Raw genomic sequence first — 15,667 nt, 5'->3', positions numbered from 1 at the left:
AACCACCAAAACACCAGAACCTCCTCATGTACAGACTCATTTCATACCGGTCTCTTGACCCACATAGTTCTGTATCATTATATTTCTATTTTAACATAAAACAACCAAATATAATCACCTTGAGAAATAGCTTATGCATATTACTGTACGTGTCCATTCCAAATACCATTTTAGGTTTTCTTCTTAATTCAACCTCATATTAATTGTAGTTACCCTACTTTTAGAATTTTGATTCTTATTGATCCAGTCTTGGAAGTGACTTGCTCAAGTGGCCCTAAGAGGCTTTTAGGCACTCCTGGGAGCTGCCTGAAGAAATAATGTGTAAGCCAGGGGGGCTTTCAATCACATTTCTGTTATCTTCTTTAAGATAGTTGAGTCAAAGCTTAGGGGAAAGAAGTTTTGCTGAGGGAGGGGAGTATACATGTTGGGGCAATCACCTCAGACAAAGGCTTGGTAGTCGCTGTTGTCTTTCCATAGATGATCAGAAAAAGGATTTTCAGATAAGCACTGAGCAAGAAGTGCTGCCGTTACCCTCTCAGAAATTCTTCTAGTTGGACACCATCATTACCATCACCTTCATCTTTTATTCAGGAGAATAGGTACTTTTTGCCCCGTGCAGTCTCTTCTCTTTATTTTCCATGTGAGGGGTGCACTCTCTCTCACTTCCATTTCCTTACATTTACCAGGAACCCCACCTCTTCCCTAGATGGGTTAAAAATAAGTGAAAGTAGAAAGCACTTGGTGAGATAAATGTCTGAGTAATTCTGGAGAACAGAGTGAGAACAAGGAGCCTGCTCTCCCCAGAGGAATGGAACACCTCCCACTAATGAAAAAAGGAGGCCCCCGCAGACGGATGAGCAGGCTATGTTCAATCTCCTCCAGTTAACCTTTGCAAATATTTTGCACAGTATTCTTTTGACACGCCCATAAAAACTGGCCTCCTCTTTCTGCCCTCTCCCCACTTCCAACTATCAGCTGTCTGAGCTCTGCTAATCACAGGGGTGAGGTTCAACTGGTGAAAACTTGTTGCAGCAAGAGGAATGTCCCCTTTGACCTTTTTCTTTTCACTGCGGGCTGCTCTAACATAAAATTTCCATTGTTGCAAGGCCAGGAACCCTATTTCATTTTCCTCATCAGTGAAACCCACCTGGTGCTTATGGCCAAAAGAACCCAAAGAAACAAAACAAAACAAAAAACCCGCCAAATTACTTTGGTGGAAAATGGCCCTTCAGCAGCCTTTTATGAACCTAATGAAGCCATGGCTTTCCCTTTTCCTGTCATCCAGCTTCACTCTTGGGATCACCCATACTAGGCTGGACTTAAATGGTTTTCCGTTTCTGCCCTCTCTTGGCACTTAACTCTTGCAAGCATTGCTCCACTCTGTGGATGGCCTCCAGTAACCCTAACCCTTCCTTTTGATGTGTCAGGGTAGTTTCCTTTGACTCCCACAGAGTCCGTGTTGAAAATGGTCTGTTTCTTGTAGTCACTCCTGGACAAGTGATGACTGGCATCATAATCAGTTGACTTTATAAGACTTATTTTAGGTAACATTACAAAAGGAGGATAGGGGAAATCTACTCTTTAAGGACTGTGCTTTGTTTTGTAGACAATTGTGATTTCACCTTGTTTACTCCCAGGTTATGCTAGGTCAGGGGTCCCCAAACTTTTTACACAGGGGCCAGCCAGTTCACTGTCCCTCAGACCGTTGGAGGGCCAGACTATAAAAAAAACTATGAACAAATCCCTGTGCACACTGCACATATCTTATTTTAAAGTAAAAAAACAAAATGGGAACAAATACAATATTTAAAATAAAGAACAAGCAAATTTAAATCAACAAACTGATCAATATTTCAATGGAACTATGGGCCTGCTTTTGGCTAATGAGATGGTTAATGTGCTCCTCTCACTGACCACCAATGAAAGAGGTGCCCCTTCTGGAAGTGCGGCGGGGGCCAGATAAATGGCCTCAGGGGGCCCGCGGGCTGTAGTTTGGGGACCCCTGTGCTAGGTAAATGAATCCCACCTCTCCAGAGAGAGCTCAGTCTAACCCTAAAACATTAACACTTCTATCCTTTACAAGTGAGAGCCAAAATTGTTTTTCTTGGTGTGATTTCAAATATGTTTTTATCCCCTGAAAAATATGTTTCTGCTTCTTACTCATAGAACATTAAACAAAAACATAAATGCATTTTTCACAAAAATCACTTTTTATGTTCCACTAAGTTGAAAACAAAAAGCAAATGATCTGGTCAGATTTGAAACAATTGTGAAATTCTCATTATATGATTAAAAAAGGAAAATTGATGTTTCCTTACAATAAGGAGAAATAAAAATGAGAAATAATTTTACTAAAGAAGGTTTGTCTACTGAAATATCTTCCACCAGCTGCCTGATAATATAATGATAAGAATGAAGGGACTGGATTTGATATTTATTACTATACTTTAATAGAAAAATAATCTTTATTACTGAAATAAGTATTTAATTTCTGATTATTATTAATGAACTTGACTGCATACTCAAAAACTATGTAGAAATATACCCTTCACATGGGAACAGACCAAGGACTCTGAAGAATGCTCTGAGCATTCATGTGGAAGGTAAGGCCTATTAATCATATACATAATCATGGCTACATCTTGCTTTTCTAGAATATTTTTTGATATCTAAATAAAACTGAGGCTGTCAGATAGATAAACATTCATCAGAAGGCTAAAGAGGGCAAAAATGAAACGTAAGCTAAATAGAGCAGAACGAAGAAGGGAAAACAGAAAACAAGCTAAGGGCGTTTCTGCTGGAACATCTCTGACGTAAGGTCGGAGGCGTTGGCTGGGTAGAGGCCTACTAAGAATGAGCTGGTCTAGCTGAGGGCCCTGTGCCTTTACTACCTTTTCACAAGTAATGTTTTAAACATTTAGCTTTATAATCACTCTGAAGAAGTACAATATTTGCACAGACCAGAGATGAGATTCTGGCTATAGACATGTAATATTTGTGGCCAGATCGGCAGGGCTCAAGGGCTAGTTAGTATTCGTTGAATCAGAATGTGGAAGAAATGTTGTTTTTGGTCATTTGCTATTTTGAGAATCTAGTTCATTATCTCTCTACTTCTATAAAATAGAATATTCTTGGCTTGTTTAGTGGAGTTGTGACTATAAGACTAAAATGGTTTCTTGCCTCGATAGGAGTTTTCATTGTGTGTTCCGCTTTGCATAGAACTACACAGAGGGTTCCAGAGCTTTATGCTGGTTGGGACCTGCTGTCTGGATTTATCTGTACCTCTCAGTGCTTCCGTTTCCCGCCTGCAAAATGGGTGTGCAAACTATACTTCATGAAGTTTCTATGGCAATTATGTAGATTACAACATGCCAAGGACTTACAAAACTGCCTGACATAATAAACACTAGAGTTCTTGCTTTCTCTTTTTATTCTTCTATTATTATCAATCTTATTTGTTTTGTTTTGTCTTTGGTTTTCTGGGGACTTATCGGACACAAATGAATGAACTGTCCATCCTTGCATTGTCTGCCTTCCTTAACTGTGAGCAGGACGTGGGCACAGGCTGTTAGGAAAGACTGCTACAGTCTTCAAATAATAGCAGACGCTCTCACTGCTGAAAAAAGATATTAGAATAAGCAAGGGACATATTTCCCAGGCTTCACTATATATGTGTATGCTTTTTAAAAGTGAAGGAGAAGAGGTGTGACACAAATACATTTTTCAATAAATGTTCCCAATATAGAAAACTAATCATGGCCCCTCAATACTAAAAGTGAATTTCCTATACATCCGATATGTTTCTGCCTATATCGCTAACATCTGAACTGCCCTCTGTCCTCTTGTACTTTACTTTCACTTACTTTATATAATTAATAATTATTATGATTCTCATGACTTTGTTTCTGCCAAGGCCAAGAGCTAACGTATGGGTCAGAGGCTTAGGGTTTAGTTCCAGCCCTACCACTTGCTATCTGGTTAACCTTGATTAAGTTGCCCAAGCTTTCCTCATTTGTAACAGTTCTCAAAAACTTGTATCAAAAGAATGTATTTGAAAGTATTTTGTAAACTGTGAGAAGCACTAATGGAATAAAAGCAAGTAGAGTTATTATTATGAATAATAATACCAAGCATTAAGATAGTGATAGAAGTCTTCTAAGGCTTTGCTTTCTAATGTTGGTGGTGGTGGAGGGTACTTGTGGAGTCAAAAGGACTAAACACAAATGGGACAAGCTCAAGAGACTTGAAAAAGGGCTCTCTTCATTCTACAGAATGCACGATGGCAAGACATGATTGCACGTCTTGGTTTTTTGAACTAGAAAGTGAGAGGGTTGCTGTGAAGATGAACTGAGAAGATGTGTAAAGCATATGGTGTAGCCTACCATCTAGGAAACCCTCAGCAGGAGTCAGCATTAGCTCTGCCATGTAACAGCTGCATGAGTTCCTAAAAATTACTTATTCTAAGATTGTTTTTTTTTTTTCATTTTATTTGATATAACGATCTGAAAAAGATTTTGTTTTTTGACATCAAAAGGGAAGTCTATTTTTTCCTTTTAAAAACAGAAGAATAATTGTCATCTCACAGGTTTTTTTGTGAGCACTATAGAAGTTATAGCACTTGACATTTGGTATGTACAGTATCTCTCAACTGTTAGCTGCTGTTGTGATTATCATTATTAGTAGTTGCAGCAGTCATAGCTGCAGCAGCATTAGCTCTGTGCTTGGGACTGGGCTAGCATTTAGCATGGAGAGATGACTCTGAAGAAGCAAGCAGAAAGTTCCCACAAGGATGTAGTAAGCATATGTAAAGAGTTGAGTTTTTATCTTGAAGACGATAAAGAGCTATTGAAGGATTTTTTTTAATTGGAAGAGAATGTAATTAAATATGTGCTTTCAGGAGTGGATTGGAGTGAGGCACAAGGAGCAAGAAGCAGGAGACCTGTTAGAAAGCCATTGCCGAAGTACACGTACTCAGTGATGTTGTCTGTAGTAAGGCTGGTGGCAGTAGAGACAGGGAGAAATCACGAGATATGAGAGAGATTTAGGAGTCAACTTAATAGAATCTAATGATCTGTTATATGGGTAGAGTGAGGCAGCAGCTGGAAATAAAGGTGTTGATTTGGCTGTGAAAAGAAATAGTGGGGGACCGGAATTTCTCTCTTGATCCCTAAGTCCCGAACTAAAGCTTCTTCTGGAACCACACTGGAAAGAACTGAATGTTATTCTCCTTCCAAATGCATTGCGGCCCTGGCTGGGTAGCTTTGTACGTTAGAGCATCGTCCTGATATGCCAAGGTTGTGAGTTCGATCTTCTGTCAGGGCATGTACAAGAATCAACCAATAAATGCATAAATAAGTAGAACAACAAATCTCTCTCTCTCTCTCTTTCTTCTTCTTGCTCTCTAAAATCAATTTTAAAATGCATCCTACTGACACTTTTTCTAAATTGAAGAAAATGTATTGCTGTCACATTCATTGTGGTGAAGAGTATTTATGGGATCCCTGATTTTCACCTAAAAAAATGTTCCTATTTTTCTCTTTCTATGGCATATAACGTGCTCAAGGACTGTCCGAGACAAAGCCACTCAGGGGTGTGTACTGTTCACTAAGACATCCTCTTCCCACAACTAGTACATCTTGCTTTACCTGATGGTGAATCCAAACTGCCATCTTCCCAGATAAAGGCCAGCATACCCAAAGCTGGATCCTGAGGGCCCGGGGGTCGGTACACAAAAATAAAACAGAAATGAAATAATTTTAACGGGTTTATAATCTGGTAGTTATGAGAAGACACGTACTGTAAATACATAACTATCAAACCGGCAGGTGGTGATCAGCTGCACAGGACTTATATATTCTTCATCCTCTTTTATGGTGCATAACCTTGTGTTCACATGTCCATCTTCTACATGAAACTATGAGCCCCGAGAGGTGTAAAGACTTAGTCATTTTTATGCCCCTTTTCCCTCAGTGTAGTTCCTATAGGCAAAGTGAAAATGCTTTTTAAATAAAAGATATAGAAACAGGGCCTCAAAATGTTGTAGGTAAGGTTCTCACTTGACTGAAAGTACAGATTTTAAGGAAGGGTTCAGATGCCAGGCACTATGTTAAGTAGGTGATTCTAGAACAGAGCACTCTGACTGACCTGCAGAAGATGATGATAATAGCCTTTGTGACACAGGAAGAAGCATTTTTACTTAGTATGAACAGACTGAATGATCCAACTAAAGAATAGTAAAATTAATTATGTTAAACTGTTTGGGGGAAATCTAGAGGTTTTCTGTGCAATCAACCATCACCTGCGACCATGTTGTTTTAGCTCCTACACTGTAAGACTGCTCATGTCAATCAAGCCCTAGCTTGCTTCACAAGGATAACTTCTCATGGCCTACTTACTAATAACATAAGAATTTTCTTCTGAAGACTACACCCAGCAAGTAGGGAACCAACGATTACACATTCCGAAAATGAGCAGAATCTTATCACAGCTGAATGTGGCCAAGAGTAAGAAGGGTTTGGGGGATAAACCTACCTGCAATAAACGAAGAAAATAAGTGAGCCAAAAAAAACAACCAAATTTTGAGTTTAGATCTTAAAGGCCATAAGAGAGAAGGTCAAAGTACTTCTGCTTAAAAAACTTAAGGAATTTTTATATATGAATAACTTTACCTAGAATTGAGTGCGCATATGTACTGTATACCTTAACATACTTACTTTAGAAACACTTTCTTCATCTCTTTCTCTATCTTTCAACTGATATTATTCATTAGTGTTTGTTTTCTTTCCAGTGCACTCCCAAATGTGGTTCAGGATTCAAGCATCGGATTGTTCTGTGCAAGAGCAGTGACCTTTCTAAAACCTTCCCAGCTGCACAATGTGCAGAGGAGAGCAAACCCCCTATCCGCGTCCGCTGCAGTTTGGGCCGCTGTCCTCCTCCTCGCTGGGTGACAGGAGACTGGGGCCAGGTAAGGCAGTTGCACTGCGGGCTCTCTGAAGCAGCACCATGAGACGCTTAGGCTCTTGATTGGCTCATTGTGAGGGCTTCGAAAATGAGCAGCAACACATAGAAATCTAGGTGTGAGACCTGAGTGGGAAACAATGCCTGAGTAGCAGCAGCCACCCATAAACACACTTAGCTATGTTTCTCCACATTTACACACTTCTCACTTCTACCTACTCCTTGGATCTGACATTTTCACTTAAATTTAAAAGCAAGATAATCTAAGTGGCTAGAGATTCGAACAAGCTACCAAAACTTTGAATTCCAGTCCCAGTTAAGATAGACACACCATTGTCTTAATTTACATATTTGCAAAATAACTCCTCTTAAACTGAAAAGATGTGGGGTTTTTATTGGCAGTCTTTGAAATGTCACTAATACTTATTCTTCAATGAATTTTTCTGATGGAAACTATGATTTGGGAAGCAAGTCTATTGCACTTTTGATAGGTATTTTTATGTTACACTGATTTCCAGTTTATGTTCCAATTCTTTTTTTTTTTTTTGTCTCACTTATAAATTGGGTTATCTTGCTGAAGGCACCTTAAATCCTTTAAAGGCAAATTGGTATATTTGGGTAGAAGAAAAGTGAAGTATATATTTTTTGACTGTAAAAAAAAAATCTATTAGGCTACATTAAAAAGTACTGCTCCAGAAAGTAAATTTCTAGACCATCAATGTCCTTTTCCTGTGGTTTTTATAATTAACCTTATAGGTAGTCATTTTTTAATATCTGAGACCAAAATAAATCATAATGGCATAGAACTACACTGGTACAATTTTGTTTGTGCTCTGGGTGTGCCATTACTTATTAAAAATAGAATTTCATCAAAGTAGTTACCAAAATTCTACTCCTAATTCAATATCACAGCAGTAATTTTAGACCGCTTTTGTCACATTTGGGAGCAGGCAAAAATTTTCAGTCTCCTTTAAGGCAGATAAACATATTTGCTCAGCCCTGTGAGGAGACAAAAGAAGTATGATCGTAAAATAATTAACACGTGCATTTGTATAGCATAAGCTGGTTTTCTATCACAGTATTTAGTTTAATTTACAAAGTGCTTAAGTGGAATAGACATGAACAACAGTGTCATAATACATAATTGACATTATGCTATTAAAGTATCAGTACAAACATGCTGTCATAATTTTTATTTAAAACAGGTCGGAATTTTCTTCTTTGTATATTCCTCACTGAAATGCACTGTTATATAAAGGCTCATTGAAAGTGTTTGCATGTTAGTGATTTTACCAAATTTACAGTTTATGGATCTGAGATTATTCTTTTAAATGTCATCAAATCCTTTTCTTCTCATCTATATTTTTGGTCCAGTTTCCTGAAATTAAAATTAACCAGTGAAAAAACAGAGATGCTTTAGTATAAATACATTTTTATAGTGCATTTATTTGTCATTCTGTATTTAGAAACTTAAAAGTAAAAGTGTCTATGAATATCCTTGCAAATCCTGTATGTGCTTTGAGAGCTTTTGCAAACAAAGCCAACAGAGCCTCGGTTTGTTTACCTTGTAAACATCACCATGGCCTGTTTTGGCACCGGTTAGCTCCTCGTCCTTTTGATCTCAAATCTCACAGGCTTTCTGGTATTCTGGTGGCAGACCCAAAGAATAGACCCAACTTCATTCTCCAGGCTAGACAGCTGATCAGTCCCAGCTGAAACTAAGCCACAGAGAATAACTTCAATTCTGAAATAACCAAATTACTGAACAGATGGAAAAGGGGAGGGACACGTGCTGATTGGCTAACAGACCACTTCTCAGGTTTGTGTGGCTGATTGTAACTTAGAAAACTTGTGGTACTTATTTAAACTCTTTTTGTTTTTAAACTAGCCGTATCACCAGACCCCATAGCAGGCTCTGCTGCGGCACTGAACTGGTGGTTTGATCAGATTCAGCGCGCCAGCAGACCATCAGGTTGCTTGCCCACAGCCTACCACAAACGGTGAGCAATAGTGATGATGCCCTAGCCCTGAAATGTCTAATTATTCTACTTCATCATGAAGATTTCCTTATTATACTCCTAGCAGAGTTTACCAGCACTGCTTGGAACTGTTAGAATACTAAGCCAAGAAATCTTCATGTATGGTCTTCTGGGAACTTTATTGCTTCCATTTTCTAGGGTAATGACATGATCCTTGAGTCTCCAAACCAATTCTACAGTAGAATGACCTAATCACACACCTCCTCAAGATGAACTATGTATGGGCTTATGCTAATATGTGTGATATTTGAAAAAATGACATTGTATCTTTTTTTACTTCTGGAAATTGGTGAAATCTGTATTTTTCTTTCTGTCTTTTGGTTTAGTGTTCCGCTCAGTGTGGCCTTGGACAGCAAATGAGGACTGTGCAATGTCTCTCCTACACTGGACAGGCATCTAGTGACTGTCCAGAAACTGTCCGGCCTCCATCGATGCAGCAGTGTGAAAGCAAATGTGACACTACCCCCAGTTCCAGTACTGAAGGTGAGTTTTCCAAGGAGTAGAGGCCTGTGGTCTCCTTGTGACTCACCTCCACTGGCTCCCAGGATTTGAAGAGCCCCATAAAACCACTGTCTGTACAGAGCATTTATGAAAGCTGCATATGTACTGGATATGTAATGAGAAAACCTGAATTCTTTCCTGACTCTTCTTGTACTACCTGTATGACCTTGTTGTCACGTAACCTTTCTGGAGCTAAGTTTACTAATCTATACAGTGATAGATTGCAGTGGATAATCTTTAAGGTCAAGTCCAACCTACTATTCTATGTTGGACTTGTGCTGGAAATACAGAGATGATTTCTAATGAACCACGCTCCAGAGTGAAAACTTTTCTTTCTTTTTTGGGTATAACTATGGATGTCTGCCATTATGAAGATTAAAATTCATGCTTGTTATACATATAATGAAAGCATATGTTTAAAACTACGTATGTTTCAAATGCTAATTTTTTTTATTGTAGAAAATGATCATTATATAGCAGTTTATGTAGGAGGACAAAGGTCTTTAGACTCTGAAGTTTCCCTCTGTTATTATTGGGACATCTTTTTATTAGCAACAGATGACCACCCAACTCCTAAATTTTCTTTTATCTTTTTTTTTTCATTTTTCTGAAGCTGGAAACATGGAGAGACAATCAGACTCCCGCATGCGCCCGACCGGGATCCACCCGGCACGCCCACCATGGGGCGACGCTCTGCCCACCAGGGGGCGATGCTCTGCCCTCTGGGGGGGGGGGGGTCGCCATGTTGCGACCAGAGCTACTCTAGCGCCTGAGGCAGAGGCCAAGGAGCCATCCCCAGCGCCTGGGCCATCTTTGCTCCAGTGGAGCCTTGGCTGCGGGAGGGGAAGAGAGAGAGAGGAAAGCGCGACGGAGGGGTGGAGAAGCAAATGGGCGCTTCTCCTGTGTGCCCTGGCCGGGAATCAAACCCGGGTCCTCCGCACGCTAGGCCGACGCTAATTTTCTTTTATCTTTAAGTAAATGTACTTTATTTACTCAGGTATTCATTTGAAATTTCCTGGCTGCTACTCTCTGCAAGGCACTGCAACAGGAACTTCGGGGTGTGTGGAGACGAACACGGCCCAGCCAGGAGGGCCAGGCTGCCCTCCCACATGGGGACAGCGGCGTCATCAATACCTACACACGAACATCTGACTTTGTGAATTTAAGTTCAGTAGGAATTCTGGCGCAAGGGCTCCACTAAAAAAACAAAGTAATGCCCTGGCTGGTTGGCTCAGTGGTAGAGCGTCGGCCTGGCGTGCGGGGGACCCGGGTTCGATTCCCGGCCAGGGCACATAGGAGAAGCACCCATTTGCTTCTCCACCCCCCCTTCCTCTCTGTCTCTCTCTTCCCCTCCTGCAGCGAGGCTCCATTGGAGCAAAGATGGCCTGGGCGCTGGGGATGGCTCCTTGGCCTCTACCCCAGGCGCTAGAGTGGCTCTGGTTGCGGCAGAGCGACGCTCCGGAGGGGCAGAGCATCGCCCCCTGGTGGGCGTGCCGGGTGGATCCTGGTCGGGCGCATGCGGGAGTCTGACTGTCTCTCCCCGTTTCCAGCTTCAGAAAAATACAAAAAATAAATAAATTAATTAATTAATTAAAAAACAAAGTAAAACAGAAATAAATAATTACCCTAAATATATTCATTAATGTTTTTCAAATAAAAATGATAGTCATATGAACCTATTATAAAAAGAGACCTAGTTTGAAGGATTTTTAAAAAATCCTATTTTTTTAATGTTTCCAAAGGAATTTTATTTTAGGAAGACCAATCATCTTACATGACAGGATGCAGAAATTTTGCATCTTTATAAATGGTGTGGTATTTATATCAGAATCTCACCACAATATACTTCTTGTGTAATTTACTCTTTCAAAGAAGTATATCCTTATCCTACATTAGTTCAAAATCACAACATTAATTTGCAAAATCTCTGGCTCTAAATGATCTACATAAATATTCCTCCCTTCTATAGGACTGCAACAGATAACTTTTAATAACTTTTATCCATTGTAAATTACTAGTGATCAATCGCATAGGTTTGAGAGTCTGTTTTTGTATCCAAGTTGGAAGATGAAAGTTTAAAGTGGAAAAGAGGATATAACTATCATATTAAATTAGTTTATGTCGGGTATTATCTTAGGCTTTTTGTATTTATTGTCTATCTTAGATATCGTATATACATAAATACTTGAGTGTATATATGATATAGTCATGATAACAGCTTTCTGATGAGGAAACTGAGGTACAGAGAGAGATAGTGACTTGCCCAAATTACAAGACTGAGAAGTAGCAGAGTCAGGATTTGAACCCAGATTTGGCAAAGCCCAAGTGTATGTCAGTTTTAACTACATTTATATGCTATTTGAAATTCGCTCTTTAACATTCGGTATTTTAACATGAGGACAGATGTGGCTTCTATCATTGCTAAAAGATTTTACCTACAATATACGTTGAAGTTATGTTTAGCATTTCATTTTCAGCCACTTTAGCAATTTCTCCAGAAGCTTCTCTATAGTGGGTAATTATTATTATACAGAAGTTTTGCAACTGAAGATGAATTGCTGTTTTCAGAGTGGGAAGAATATCATTTGTAACTTCACTTATTTCTGCCTTAAAAATATTTCTTAAAATGGATAGATATTAATGGGATGTTACTTGGATTATTTAGAGAAACATCTCGTGGTATTTAATCTGCCTGGCCAAATAACCTTTTATTGTATTACCCTGAAGTAAGCAGTTAAGACAATACCGTTAGTCTTTTCAGTAAATGGAGGAAACTGTTAGGATATTATTAAACCGATAAGTATGACTAATCTTAGAATTTTTATTCCCCTAACACTGTTGATTCATTTAAAATAGAATCGTTCACTCTTACAAAACAAGAATTAGAGGGTCAACAGTATGTCTAACTTGTTTTGTGTTCCCTTTAGGTTCCCAATAGCATATATTGAATATGTTCAAATACCCAAAACTATTCTTTCGTTTTGTCAGCAGCTAATTATCGACTACTGAATGGTTGCTGTGGCCAGCCTCTGCCATTCATTATGGAAAATTCAATATTTTTAAGTTCATAGTCTTTCAGAGAAGATACTCTAAAAAAAAAAGGTGGGGGTGGAATGTGTTATGTGGAGGTTTGCACAGTGCTAAGAGAGCTCAAATGTAGGACTGATGACTTTATTTAACCTTTTGGATGAAGGTAAGCTTCATAGACTAAGTGTTCTATGAGCTAGTCATAATGTGTGGCTAGAAAAATCCAATGTATACCCTGGGAAATGTGGGGGAAACAGTTGAGTTTAATCATAAATTTTCATTTATAGAGATAAAAATAACATGGATTTCAAAAGAGAGGAGGCTCTTGCATGAAAGTAATGTGAGAGTGGCCTGACCGGCTTCTGGGAATCTGATCAGGGAGAGGAAAATGCCTCTTACTAAGGGGAGGTTGGGCAGAGAAAGTCCAGTAGCCTGGGAAGGAGCAGGTTCTGGTTAGGCTGCAAGAGGGTAGAAGAGAACAACTCCCCCTTCTCTCCCCCTGCCCCCCCCCCCCCGCACGCACTTATGTCTCCCAGGCAAGATGGCAGCAAAGGTAAACGAGGTACTTGCCTCCAACCACAACCACATCAAAATTATAACTATCCTACAGAACAACCATCATTCAGAACTGCCTGAAATCTGGTTGAATGGAAGTTCTACAACTAGGGGATTAAAGAAGAAGCCGTGCTCTGGCTGGGTAGCTCCGTTAGTTAGGGCATCACCTGATATGCCAGGTTGTGAGTTTGATCCCTAGTCAGAGCACATACTGGAATCAACCAATGAGTTCATGGATAAGTGAAACGATGGATTAATGTTTCTCTCTCTCCTTTCCTCTCTTTCTCTCTAAAATAAATAAATAAAAATTAATAAAAATAATAAAATAAAATAAATAAAAGCCATCCAAAAAATTCTTTTAAAAACAAGAAACCGTATCAAGACTAGTAGGAGGGTTGGAGATGCTGGACAGGCTGGTCCCACACCCATACCCTCATGTGGCAGATAAAAATTGAGAGCGATATCTTGGTTGCAGAGGTCCCCTCTGAGGAGTGTGAGGTCCCAGCCACATACCAGGCACTCACCCCAGCTCAAGGATTCGGGTTAGGAAGAGAAGTCCTCGTAACTTCTGACTATGAAAACCAGTGGGATTGAGGCCAAGGAAGACAGAGGGCTGCGGGGTCCCAGGCAGTTCCTCTTACAGGACCCACACACAGACTTACTCGGACTCTCTCTCTCTGAGCTTCAGCACTGGGACAGCAGCTTGAAAGACACCAGAGACTTATAGTGAGGAACTGAGTTATCAGGCATAAACCCGAGAGCTTGGGGGCAGCTTTCTCCCAGACAGAAGTATTGGCAGAGGCAGTTCTTCCTTTGATCAGCCCTTCCCTCCCAGAGCTGACTGGCAGGTACCATATCTGAGACTCCATCAGAAAGGCTCATACTGCTCACCTTGGCCTGGTGATTCCCTGAGGCCCCACCCTTTCAATTTGCAGGCCTATGAAAGCTGTTTCCAGTAGTTTTTTTCATACTAATGGCCTGTTTTGTCCCATGCTTCAGATAGTTTAAAAATCTAACAGCAGTATCTGACATCAGTATGCCCTGCCTCTTGCTAAGTGGCCCCAGCCTGGCACTCACAGCAACCAGCCTTGTTTCCCAGGTTGGCCTCTCCTGGGCACCTCTGAGTTCAGCACAGGTAGCAGCCATCTGCAGATTGTTTTGTAGCTCATGCTGGGTGGCCCCAGCAGAACACAGGTACAGGCTGACCTTGACCTACCTGTACCTTCCAGGAGGCCCCAGAGGCAGCACACCCAATGGATAACTTTAGACCATGTCAATGTATCACCACCCAACCACCTCCACAAGTGATACACTTAAGGGGCAGATTCTGTGGGCACCAGAGCCCACTGAAATAAGTCCTATTCTGTGAGTTGGATCGCAGCACAGTTGATCCTCCACTATGGTTGGAGGTCAGTGGTCAGTGTAGCCAGTCCTTGCAGCTGATCAGTCTGGGGGTAAATCCTTCCCATTGATGTGCCAGCAGCAATCAAGGCTCAACTACAAGAGGAGGATGTACACAGCCCACACGGGGAGCACACCTCAAATGCCTAGCTTGGGTGACCAAGGAACCTGTGCCACGGGACCCTAAAGAACACCTACTACAGCCTAACCAGATGGTGGCACAGTGAATAAAGTGTTGACCTGGAATGCTGAGATCGCCGGTTTGAAACCCTGAACTTTCCTGGTGAAGGCACATACAAGAAGCAACTACCACAAGTTGATGCTTCCTGCCCCCCCCTTTATCTCCCCCATCCATCTCTTTTCTGTAAAAATAAATAAATAAATAAATAAATAAATAAATAAAATCTTTAAAAATAAAAGAACACTTACTACAGTAGGCCACTCTCTACCAGGCCAGGGAGATGTGGCCGTTCCACCTAATACACAAAAACAAACACAGGGAAGCTGCCAAAATGAGGAGAGAAAAGACTTGTCCCCCCCCCAAAAAAAAAACTCCAGAAAAAGAACTAAACAAACTGGACACAAGCAAACTTCTAGATGTATAGTTCAAAACACTGGTTATAAGGATGCTCAGTGAACTTGAGAATATCAACAGCATAAAACAGAATGAGTCAGAAATGAAGGATACACTAACTGAAACAAAGAATAATTTACAGGGAAATCTATAGTAGAGCAGATGATTTGGAATATAAGAAAGCAAAAAACACCCAACAGATCTGCAAAAAGAAAAAAAGAACAAAAATGTTAGTATAGTGTAAGGAGCCTGTAGGACAACTTCAACTGTACCAACATTCACAAATCCAGAAAACCCAGAAAGTCCCAAACAAGATGAACCTAAAGAGGCCCACACCAAGACACATCATAATTAAAATACAAAAGGTTAAACACAAAGAGAGAATCTTAAAAGCATCAAGAGAAAAGCAGTTAGTTACCTACAAGCGAGCTCCTATAAGACTGTCAGCTGATTTACCAACAGAAACTTAGCAGGCCAGAAGGGATTGCAAGAAATATCCAAAGTGATGAAAAGCAAGGACCTACCTCCAAGATTACTCTAACCAGCAAAGCTATCATTTAGAATCGAAGGTCAGATAAAGAGCTTCCCAGACAAGAAGAAAGCTAAAGCAGTT

The 15,667-nt window shown here is 40.3% G+C and overlaps 1 protein-coding gene across 1 annotated transcript in view; it reads left to right on the top strand.

The window, feature by feature from the left end:
• ADAMTS6 (ADAM metallopeptidase with thrombospondin type 1 motif 6) overlaps positions 1-15,667 on the top strand; it is a 255,927-nt gene that overhangs the window by 228,549 nt on the left and 11,711 nt on the right. The window contains exons 22-23 of the mRNA XM_066375930.1: positions 6,788-6,964; positions 9,323-9,479. Coding sequence (XP_066232027.1) covers positions 6,788-6,964; positions 9,323-9,479 — 334 coding nt within the window. The remainder of the gene's footprint in view (positions 1-6,787; positions 6,965-9,322; positions 9,480-15,667) is intronic.

This window comes from Saccopteryx leptura, chromosome 1 (assembly GCF_036850995.1).
Source record: "Saccopteryx leptura isolate mSacLep1 chromosome 1, mSacLep1_pri_phased_curated, whole genome shotgun sequence".
Taxonomy (NCBI): Eukaryota; Metazoa; Chordata; class Mammalia; order Chiroptera; family Emballonuridae; genus Saccopteryx; species Saccopteryx leptura.
Note: the sequence above shows the minus strand (reverse complement) of the source record. Positions and strands in the feature narration are given on the sequence as shown.